This window comes from Typopeltis vanoorti, chromosome 16, assembly GCF_054136105.1.
Source record: "Typopeltis vanoorti isolate ZY-2024b chromosome 16, IOZ_Tvanoo_1.0, whole genome shotgun sequence".
NCBI classification, from domain to species: Eukaryota; Metazoa; Arthropoda; class Arachnida; order Uropygi; family Thelyphonidae; genus Typopeltis; species Typopeltis vanoorti.
Window position 1 is genome coordinate 102,402,110 of NC_143564.1, and position 12,600 is coordinate 102,414,709.

Below are 12,600 nucleotides of genomic sequence, written 5' to 3' on the forward strand. Positions count from 1 at the left end.
CGAAGAGCTCTATCCGAAGATACAACCAAAAGAGAATCTGATGCAGAAGATTATAAAACAGAAGCTGCAATTATTTGGGCACATCTGTAGAATGAGTGAGGACTGGAAGATAAAGACATTTATGTTTGGTATTTTGGATGGTTTAAATTGAAGAGGTAGACCATACAGAGAATGGATAGACGATATAAAGTACTGGTGTGGAATGGGTGTACAGAAACTGCGACACTGTGCACTGGACAAAGAAAGGTGGAAGCAGATAGTGAAGGAGGCATCAGACACCAATGAGCAGTGAGCCCATGGTTCATGATGATGAGTGCCATAGGTATTTGGAATATGGGAAAAGAGTTTTTATTGTTGGTCAGTTTAGTTTGACCAAAAGTTATAGACATTAGTGAGACTTGGCAGAAGGTGATGTAAGCATAGGGATGGAATGCAAAGAGTACAGTATTTTCAGAAAGGTCAAAGCGAGAGAGAAATCGAATGGGGAGTGGGGGGAGCTTTTACTAATGATGAATTAGCATACATTAGCAAATCGGCAAAATGAGTGCATGACAAGCAATTAAGTAGGGGACTTCAACTATGGAGACATAGATTGAAAGGAAGAATGGTTGCAGGGAGGGAAAGAAATCGAATTTATACAGCTTTTAAGAGATAATTACCTGAGATGTGTAATGGAGGAGACTTGAGGTTTGAGAATGCTTTATCTGATGATAGCATCAGAGAACTTTAGAAGTAATCATGATAGCCACATTTTCTTGGAGAAAGTGATTATGTGGTCTTGACTGGGTAGACTGCCAGATATTCAGAATTTTCTATTAAGAAAGGTGATATGTAGAATTACAGGTTATTATTACAAACTGAAAAATCAGCTTAGAGAAATGCCATGGCCTAAGAATTTAAATGGGAAAGATGTTAGCAATCTATGGGAGATGTCAAGGATTCTTTGAATAAAGCAGTATAACAGACTGTTATACCCAGAGTAAGGTGGATCCATCAGATAGGAGTGAAATTGAAATTGATGAGCAGCATCATTAGGCAGGTGTTGCAGAAAAAGATAGTTGTGGAGGGTATATATATATATTGAAAAAGCATATATATAAAAAAAAAAACTATTAGCAAACCTATAAGTAGTACAGTCACAGGCAAGAAAAGTGACATATATGGAAAGCTGTAGGCCAAAGCCTAATTATCAGAGGGGGCTGTGTGATGAGCCCAAAGGAAATTCCCAAGTTATTTCATATGTGGCGAGTGAAAGGAAGAATGACTTTAATGGTAGGGAGGTAAAAGACGCAAATCAAATAGCGGAGGAGCTATTGAGTGATTGTTTTCCGAGTGTCCTATACAAGAGATATTGCGTACCAGATGTGACGTTGACTGATGTCAATGTCACATCAGATGTGAGATGAATAAGTAGATGAATTGGAGGATCTTGGGATACTGCAGAACCTTAATGCAAATTTGGTTATATGATTACATGGGATATTATTCCATGTATTACAAGAATATGCAATAGAATTGACCGAGCTATTTAATACAAGCCTCAGTTCTGAAAAGGTGCATAATCAGTGGAAAGAGGACAGAATATGAGAGGTATCCAGAAAGTAAGTTCCGACAGGCTGTCAGGGAAACAAAAATATACTTATAAAAAAAACTTTATTGGAAATTAAAGTAGACATCTTTCACTACTTTTTTACATAATTTCTGCCATTGTTCAGGCACTTAACATAACGTGGCCCAAGAGTTGCATACCTCCATCATAGGAGGTTGCCTCCTGTGATGCAAACCATGTATTGACTGCTTCTTTAACCTCGTCATCGTCTTGAAACCACCAGCCCCCAAGGAAAGATTTCAGATGTTTGAACAGTTGAAAGTTGTTTGGTACGAGGGCAGGACTATATGGGGAATGATGGAATTGTTACCAGCTGAAGGTAGCAAGAAGTTGTTATGTTATGTTACCAGCCATATGTGGGCAGGTGTTATCATGAATCCAAACAGTGCCCCTGTTAAGCATGCCATGTCATTTATTCTGGATTGCGCGATGCAGTTTCTTAAGGGTTTGGCAGTACATACTCACGTTGATTGTGGAGCCTTGACACAAGAAGTCTACCAGCAAAACTCCTTGTCTGTCCCAAAACACAGTGCACATGATTTTCTGAGTGGAAACCATTATCTTCAATTTCGTCTTGACTGGTGATGAGGTGTGCCTCCACTCCATGGACTGTTGTTTGATTCAGGAATTGCATGCGACACCCAAGTCTCATCCCTGGTGACATGTCTGCTCAGGAAAGCATCACCATCCTCATGGAAACTTGTCAAGAATTCCAACACACTGCCTAGCCGATTCACTTTGTGTTGTTCTGTAAGCAACTTCGGCACCCAGCATGCACACAATTTCTAATAATTCTGTTTCTCCGACACAATTTCATGAAGACATGAACATGAAACTTCTGGAAATTGCAGCGAGAGTGATGTCATGGTGAATCCCCTATTCTGTCAAATCTTCTCTTCAGCTGAATGCACCAAATCGTCAGTCACTAAAGATGGTCTCCTGTTCCTCTCATCATCATGCACACCTGTCCTTCCTTCATTAAAAAGTCTTACCCATCTTCGTACCATTGAATCACTCATTGCGTATTCTCCATAAATCTCAATAATTTGTCGATGAATTTCAGCTGCTTTAACGTTCCTCGCATTCAAGAAACGGATAACTGACCTAATTTCACATGCAGCGGGCAATTCGATTGTCTTAGACATTATAAACACACACCAAGAAGCGTATGCATTGCGAGAATGTCTGAAAATGGCACCAATGCCTTGCAAACAAATCAACAAACTCGGCATGCATGCACACCATTGCAATCGCAGCATTATAGTGAAAATATTTAAAAACGAAACTTACTTTCTGGACATCCCTCATAGTTCCATTGCATAAAGGGGGGACTCTAAAGCAGAGGTAGCAAATTATAGCCCAATCATTATCTGATTAGTGATGGTTAAGGTATTGGAGAAGTTGATAAAAGAGAGGATTCAGTAGATAAGAATATGATTATAGGAGGTGACATAATTTTGTGAAGGATATGGCTTGCCTTAGCAGTTTGCTTACTTTTTATAATAAAGTAGCAATTAAGTTGGATAAAGGAAATGGCTATGCAGTGATACTACTGGAGTTTGCATAGTCATTTGATAGCATACCACATGAAACAAATGAGGATGGATATGAAACTTATTTGGATAAGAGACAGAATAGTACAGTCATCCCTCGACTTACATTTGGGTTCTGTTCCATCCGGCAGGACATAAGTTGAGTCAGATGTAAGTCGATACATTAAATCAACAGGGTTATAGGGGTTAGGGATTTAACTGTAATAAGTATGCTGTCATTTTAATTTTTAAACCTTATTCTAAAACTGCACTGTGCATTACTGTCATAAAACAGGAGAATAATTACCCAAATCTTCCTCCACAATCACATCTTCATTACCTTCCCTGTGTGAACGATTAGGCTGTGGTTCTTCTGGTGTAATCTTTGTTTTTTTGATGAAAATGTTCAATGTGCTTTGCTTATTCCTCTTCTTCTCTTCGTCATAAATTTGTTCATAGCAAGCAAATGCATCATGTACTTTCGTTTCTATTATTAAGTAGCGTTCGACATTGGGGTCTATGTCTTCAGCCATTCTGAGAACATTGCTAACTGCAAAGAACATTTCCGCAAGACCCTTCACTGAATTGTTTAACTACCTCTTCCTGTCTCTCTTTTCCATCTTCCTTTTCTCGTTTTTCCATACTGGAGGAACAACTGCAACAGTTATTCCTCCAGTATGATCAATTCTTTGTTGGACAACTTTTCAAGGGGAACTTTCTATGAGTTGAATTATGTCGCCACCATTCACTTCAAGATTCAGATTTTTTGCTAGGCCCATTATTACAAACTTCCAAAATGATGCACAAATCTTTTTAATGTCTTTTTCCATATGCCACTCATACATTGAGAGGTCACTTCATCCCAAGCCACAGCAATATTTTTAATAGCATGATAAATATTGAATGTTTTCCAGAATTGCATGAGAGTCTGGTCATCTTCTTCAGTAGCAGAAATGGCTTGTGAAAATGTTCTCCGTATATAATAAGCCTTAAACACTAAGAACTCCCTGATCCATCATTTGGATCAATGAAGTAGTGTTTCGAAGGAGAAACATGACCTCGAACTTGGCGAAGGTCACCACTATAAGACGGATGACCTGGAGAATTATCTAGAATTAATAAAATTTTAAATTCTACATTTTCTTTCACACAATTGCTTTTTATTTCACTTGTTATTTCAGTTGATTAAGGCATCCTCAAACAATTTTTGAGCCATCCACGACTTCTTATTGCTTCAATAATGAACTGGGAGTTCATTATTGAAGCAATCTTCAAAAACATTAGGAAGCAATTATGCTTCCTAATGTTTTTGAAGATTCGTAGATTCTTACTGTGCCATATCACAAATGGTTTCAGTTTATATCCAGCCACATTACCCCTAACAGAATCATAATATGGGCATTAAAAGCTTTGAAACTAGCTTTGAAACTAGGTATATATTTTAGCTTTTTGTGGATGAACGTCCGCTCGGGCATTTTTTTTCCGAAACAAGGACGTCTCATCCATATTAAATATTTGCTGTGGCAAATAATTTTCCTCCATAATAATTTTATCTAATTTTTCCACAAATTATTTGGCAGCCTTCTAAGCACTTGCAGATTCCCATACATCATCATCATCATGCGTATCAAGTATTTAGGCTTAGCATGGCCTGTTACGGCCTTAGAAGTCCCATACATTTTCACATTATGCATTAGTCATGTGATCGCACATGACTTCAGATGGTCTCATTCTACAGTAACGACCATTTTGAAATATAAGGATAAAATCGTAGAGGCTGTGAAAGGATCTGCTTCTATTAAGTCAACGATAGTTACAAAGCAACGACAAGGTCCTATCGGTGATATGGAAAAGCTACTTGCATCATGGATAGGGAACCTGAACCAAAAGCACATACCCTTAGCACTGTGACCATAACTGCTAAGGCACTAAGTCTCTTCAAGATGTTGAAGGAGAAAGCAGAACCCAATTATGCACTGGAAAATGCTGCTTGAATCTCATGAACCAACTGGAAGAAGCATTAAATTCGTAGTCATAATTGGGTTCTGCTTTCTCCTTCAACATCTTGAAGAGACTTAGTGACTTAGCAGTTATGGTCACAGTGCTAAGGGTATGCGCTTTTGGTTCAGTTCCCCTATCCATGATGCAAGTAGCTTTTCCATATCACCGATAGGACCTTGTCGTTGCTTTGTAACTATTGTTGACTTAATGGAAGCAGATCCTTTCACAGCCTCTACAATTTTATCCTTATATTTCAAAATGGTCGTTACTGTAGAATGAGACCATCCGAAGTCATGGCTCACCAGCTTCATGTTGCTTTATAATTTGTAACTTCGTTTCAAGATCAATTGCTCGCCTCTTTTTCTGTGATTCTTCACTAGATTTTTTGATTGTGTATGTAGGATCCATGTTGCACAAAACATCGCAAAATATTTAACGATAAATACACAGATAACCAATTTCTCAAACGCAAAATCAACAGAGGAACTGATGAAGACATGTGCCGACTGCCGAGCGAGGTTGCCGCTGAAAGTGCTGTTGCCACTTTGCATGCTTTACCTTATGCTTGCTTGCATTTTGTTTGAAAGTATAGCCGAAAATGTTATTTATTCCCTTATGGGATCACGAACGTATCTTCGAATGGACATAAGTCGAGAGATGACTGTATATGGGAGAATTGATTCAAGGAGAAGGCAGGGGGTGACTTGTGGTGTGCTACAGAGCTCAGTATTTGATCTACTGCTGTTTATTTTGTATGTCAGTGATCTAGGAAATGATCTTAGGGGAAATATTCAGTTGTTTGCCAGTGATGCAAAGTTAGAAAGAGTGAGTCAATGAAGATGATGTACAGAATCATAAGTGTCCCTTTCACAGATATTAGAGGGATGATAACTTGTCCCCCTGGCTTGTGAATGATGTGAAAAAGTTACAGATGTGTTGGCAGAAATGATTAAAGTGAAGAGAATAAAACATTGTAATGTCACGTGCCATATATGATACTCGAAATAATGAGATTGCACCTCATACAGTACAAATAAATGTGCATGTTTTGGGGAAAACTACCATCATCCTCTACACCAGCACCATCTACTGCCCACCACAACTAGTATCTTTACAAACAACTATGCCCACAGCGGGATTTGAACCTGCAGCCTTTTGGCTGGAGACTGGATATGCTAACCACTCATTTTTTATTATTAAAATGTTATGGATAGGTTTTTTTTTTTTTTTTTTGAACAGAAAATTTAAAAAAAAAATTTATGTTTAATTTTTTTTAGAAATGGAATTTGCAGTTGTGTTTATTTTAAATGTACCTATTTTCTTAAAAAAGAAAACATTACAAATCCATGTTTTTACATGCATTTGTGATGTTTTTACATGTTCTAGACCACTATCTGTATACTGTAATGTTATAGTAACAACAGAAAGCAACATTTATTTAATTTAATAAAAAAAAAAAAATAGTCTTAGTTGTTTACTGATTATGGAATTTGCTTCCTGCAACTTTTATTTTTCAGTCTTCCCAGTTAATTGTAGTAAGTAGGCACTTGCTGTACTATATTATTACCAAAAAGATAAAAGGTGATCTAGATTGAGATTGGGCCTTGAGATTCAAAACAAGCAAGCCACGAAGTGCTTACTAATGCATTTTGAAAGTTAATATTGTATGGTCATATGTCATACATGACGCTCAAAGTAATGAGATTGCACCTCATAGAGTATGAATAATTATGCATGAGCAGGTTATGCAAGAAAAATCACTAAAAATTTTCTAAAAGAAAGAATACAAATGATTAAAATTAATGGACTTATCCAATGAGATGACTAATGAATATTACACATTTTTGAAATGTTACTTGTTGATTTTATCAGAAAACATCAAAAATCAAATAGCCTTAAATAATTTAATCACAGTCAAGTTGTACCTTTATCATTAAGTGACACATTTTGGGAATTGAACACATCTGATCAAATCAATCAGAAAATATCTCCTTTGAACTCTCACTAGAAAAAAAAGTTAAGAATCGTGTTTCTAGATACAAAATGATTATAATCGTCTAGTTGTGGTCACTTCAGCTCCTGCCACCACACCACCATTTTGCATATTTTTTTTTATGTTCTCCTTTTCTGTTAGCATATATTTTATTATCTATTATTCACTTCTGGACACATAAGTTCTGGGAAACCCAAGATGCTAGAGTTTCTGGAAAATTTTTTTCAAGAAAGTTGATGTTGCATATACCATGTTTCAACATAAATACACAGAGAGAGAGAGAGAACACAAAAAGTAAGAACAGTCACATTGTGTTATTGTTGAAAGGGATATCTTCACACTAGTTCAGGACACAACAGAAGATTTGAAATAGGAAGTGATCACTATTTAGTTTTAAGCAGGATAAAAATGAATTTCGTATTGAAGAGTAAAATAGAGCAGATATAAGAGTGCAAAATCTATTTTTATATATAAATGTATGGAGATTTGATGATCTGTGGAATGCAGAATAGAATGCCAGAGAAATGTTTGCTTGGAGGAATGATATACGTGATTGTGGTAATTAAGTGATGTGAAATTGTGGATGAGATGATTGCAATGGTGGGTACAAATGACTTGAGAGGCAGTGTGAATTGGGTGGTGAGAGATCTGAGGTTAATGTTTGAGATTGTATGACAGAACAGTGATCAGGGTAACATACCCATGTATGATAATGCAGAGCTGAGGAGAAAAGTGTCATGAATAATGAATGATATGATATGATAGCTAGAATGTGTTGAAAGAGATGCTTAGATTGTATGAATGCCTGAAGTGTATTTGAGGATAGAAGAGAACTGTATGCGAGAGATGGCCTGCATTTGAATGAGGAACGACATAGGCATCTAGAGAGAATTTTGTTCTCTGGGCAAGTGAGAGTATTCTTGCAGGGAAAGAGTTATCAGGGTGGATGGTAGTAGGGTTGGTCTCTTGTGGGAATAGTCACTTGGAAGAAGGGGGGGGGAACACATGGTGTGTAATGCATCCATTGGAGTCTGGAGGGAATAATGAGAGGTATAGAAGAACTGACAGCATGACATTGCTTCTTCATACAAATGCCAGGAGTATGCAGAATAAAGATCAGTTGATGGTTGATGATAACCTCAGCTTGTCTGAAGATTATTGGGATCAGTAAGATATGGTTGAGGGAAGATGGTGTACTGATAGGAATAGAAGTAGAATAGTATAGCATATTTTGGCAGGATAGGATTGCAAGCACGGTGGTGATGTATTGCTTATGATAAGTGATGAGTTGTGTTCTTTCAGAGGCAGAGGATTTTGAGGGAAATGGCACTAATAGTTTTTGGGAGAAATGTGACACCTCCCCACACAATTGCATCCTTAGATGAAATGATTAGTTCTAAGACTCGATCCTCATGTACCTTCCCTTATATGCTGCCTATGATAGTTGTCTCTCAAGAACTCACAAAATTCATTTTCTATATACCAGATGCCATCTCTCCATCCAGTCTATATTACCATAATTAAAATCAACCATAATGATCACCCTTCCTTTGTTCACTAACCCAACTTGCTTATACATTTCTTATCACCACGTTTCCTGACCTATTGCACATCTGACTAAATATCTCTTCCTGTCTACCTCCACTTCACACCATACTGATTCAAAAACCACTGCCACTTTGTGCAAACATAATTTGCCTGCTATCATTAAAAGCGCTCCATCTCCTTTCTCATCCTTTCTATCCTCACAAAAAACATCATATCCTTCTGTTTCTATTCCCATCAAGATCATCCTTATTCAGTCATGCTTCACTTATACCAACAATTTTTGGGTGAATTAAACTTAATCAGCAAAACGATTTCATCTCCCTTATTTCTGATGCTCTTGCCATTTGTAAATAAATGCAGCAGTTCACTTTTAGGTCTATAACCAGTTTTGCCCATGTCACTTGTTGGTTGTGATTTCCCCACACCTAACCATTTCCAAAGACTTTTATCACCACTTACCCTGTCTGTCTCCACAGATTCAACTACATCTCTTACATCTCACACCATCCCACTCCTGTGCCGACCATACTCATATATACATTTCAAATAGATACATTCCAAAGACTACTACAGTAGTCTTTGGAACGCATCCCCATGTGGCAAGGGGGGGGGGATACATTCCGAGACACCCCATGGATAGTATCGAACCCCCTATATTTACTATGTTTTTTTCTATACATACACACCTATGATAAAGTTTAATTTATAAATTAGGCACAGTAACAGCTTAACAACAATAACTAATAATAAAAAAGAACAGTTATAACAACATACTGTAATAAAGGTTATCTGAATGTGAATGGAATCTTAGCAACCTCAGCAGATGTATTTTATTATTATTTATTTATTATTTTATGAATTCAAGAACTTTTACTTTTTTCACTTAAAGGAGAGTACTTGACAACTTCTCTTTGGCATATCTGATTTGCCAGCATCACTATTCTTGCGCTTTGGGGCCATTATTAAGTAAAATAAGGGTTACTTGAACACAAGCATGCAGTACCGTGACAGTCGATCTGATAACCGAGAACTACTCAGAATGGTGCACAATTTAAAACTTATGAATTTTCTATTACTAAAAGAAAGAGTCATATGGCTACATTTCGGAGATGTAAAATTACATCAGGAAAATGGATATTAGATCCAACATTATTTCAAAGCTAAATGTTTGTAGAAACTATGAAAGTTTTGTAAGTTGACCCAAGAGCTTACGAGAATCCTCTGCCACGAGTAAGCTAAGGCAACTCGGGGATCCAAGGATTGTATTCTCGTAAGCTCTCAGGTCAACTTACAAAACTTTCATAGTTTCTACAAACATTCGGCTTTGAAATAATGTTGGATCTAATATCCACTTTGCTAATATAATTATAAATTGTTTATTTCTGGAATTTTCCCTTTAATATTTTCAGACCAGGATTGACTGAAACTGCGGATAGTGAACATGCAGATAAGGGGGGGGGGTTCCCTGTTCATCTTTTCATTTTGCATTCTTGTTTTGTCATAATTATCTCTCACACTAGTACTATTCTCATTTACAACAACTTCAGTCTCACCAGTACCGCTCTCCTGATTGTTTGCTTCACCTCTTACTTCCTGCACTCTTTTGCTCACATTGCTGCTCTTTGCAGCAATCTCTAACTGATACATCCATATCCATTTAAATGCAGCCCATCACTTTTGTACATTTCCATCCTTCCCTCGACTGCATCCCACACATTTACAAACTCCACTCGACAGCACAGACTAACTTTACAACCACGCTGTTATCTTTCACTTTCTTCAGTGACCTCCTGATATCCATCCTCACATTCTCCTTTTATCCAAGCAAGTTGTTTGTTCCAGCAACCACTATCAACTCACTTTCTCTTCTACTTCTCATATCTAGCACATGAATTATCCTGCTAATTCTTACTCCTTGAAAACATCTTATGAAATCTCTTATTTACCACACCTCTAATAATGGAATATCCATGCATCACTATTCTCAAATCATTCATACCTCTTTTCTCTGCTTTCTTTCATCCTAACATTTTGCACTCTTTCATTTTTATCCACAACCTTCTCATCTCACTATGCATATTTTTAACCTCACTTCTCATTCTGATCAACTGATTTTTCAAGTCTTTCATCCTGGCATATACACTATCTGTCAGTTTCTTCATTCCCACTACATGTTGCATTCACAACAACAAATCATTCTCAAAAAGTCTATCTGTTAATTACATTTGCTTTTTGCACTGGCAATGTGCAGATGTCATTTGTACTGCCATTTTGTCATCATTTTCCACAAGCTTCAAAAAATAGTAAAAGAAACAACATTATGCTAAGCTATGAAAAATAAACAAAATTACACCAAAATCCAAATCACCAATTTATTATAAAAATCAGCAGCAAAATTTCATTGGATTTTTATTAAATGGCCCTCTAGCAACTCTTTGGTAATCCTATTACTTGCAGTTTGATGTATTATCTCCACTGGTGCTGAGTGTTTCATTTATTGGATTGTTGAATTGTCTGATTCACATACACCTTTTCTTTCAGGTAACTCTATAGGAAGAAGTCTGGAGCTGTCACAGCTGGAGAATGTGATGGCCAATTAATTTCAGGTCTTCATGAAATATTCGCTCACTAAAAATGTGCCTTAGCAGTTCCATAAAATTGCACATTTTTGGTTTGTTGTTGGGTTGTGAAATTTTCCATGATTAATTTCCCAAATGTTCTTTAAAATACTTTAAAAAAATGAAAAAATTAATAATATAAAAAAGTTATCCACATTTTAAACCCCTTTGTGACTCATGGGCCACTCTGAATAAGTCTAGTATATTGTCAGATATTAACAGTTACTTTTTCTAGAGCCAAAAAGTTAATTTAAAATAATTAATAAATTTGATTCATTTTAGACTCATTTGGTTCAGCAGAAGATTGGAAATTACCAGAAGGCACTGAAGTAAGTATTTTTGTAGTTTGTTATAGTTTGTAGCATATAATATCAAGTGTGTTCACTTTCTCTTAAGATATTATATTTTTTGTCCAGTTTAAGATATTACTATTCCATTTAACAATAATTCTCACACAAGAAGCATTACAAAAATATAATGCATGGTAAACCCACAGAAATCAGAAGAGGAATGAACAAGATCAGAAAGAGGGATAAATACAAGTGTTGATCAAAAGAATAGTAGTATGATGCATGTGAAGAATTGGCTGTAATGAGGGAGATAGCTTGGTCACGCAAGACAAAGCAGGAGTTTCTACAAATGCAGAAATGTCTGGAGAGTGGGTAAGCTGATATCAGAAAGAATGAAGTGAGAGATAAGAGAAATAAGTGTTTCACTAAGAGAATAGGAAAAATCAAGGAGCAAGTCTTGTACGGCAATTCTATCATAAGAGGTGTGATTTGCGAGAGATTGACAAAATCGTGCTTTCCAGGTGCAAAAATTAATGATGTTAGTGAGGCTATTAGAGCACAAAAGGTTAAAGTGAAAGAGTTGATTGTTTTGGCTGGAATGAATGATTTGAAAGGAGAAAATTATGACATGAGAGAGGACATGAAAGAATTACTGGAAGTAGCAAAAGAAAAGAGTGAGAGAGTTAAGATAGTGAGTCTGTTGTTGCAGTATGACAGAGTAGAGCTGAGGAGGAGGGCCATAATAGCGAATGACTCAACTTATAGGTTATGCAAGAGGAGTAGTGTAGAGTGAGTTTGATGGGTTAAAGGACTTATGCAAGAAGGATGATTTACATCTAAATAGATTTGGTGTTTAGAGTCTGGAAAAAGTGTTGTTGAATGGGGTGAAAGTGGATGTGCTAAATCAGGGAAACTAGAGCTTTTATTGGGGGAAGCTGTTGAGTGAATGTGCAGACATCATTGAGGCAGTTAAGTGTAAGAATGTGTATAAAATATCTAAGTTAGTACC

The 12,600-nt window shown here is 36.6% G+C and overlaps 1 protein-coding gene across 2 annotated transcripts in view; it reads left to right on the forward strand.

Annotated features, from left to right (window-relative positions):
- Positions 1–12,600, forward strand: part of LOC150098226 (angiogenic factor with G patch and FHA domains 1-like) — a 287,180-nt gene that overhangs the window by 29,013 nt on the left and 245,567 nt on the right. For both annotated transcript variants that reach the window (XM_090406375.1, XM_090406374.1), the window contains exon 3: positions 11,584–11,630. In XM_090406375.1, the coding sequence (XP_090262501.1) occupies positions 11,584–11,630 (47 nt within the window). The remainder of the gene's footprint in view (positions 1–11,583; positions 11,631–12,600) is intronic.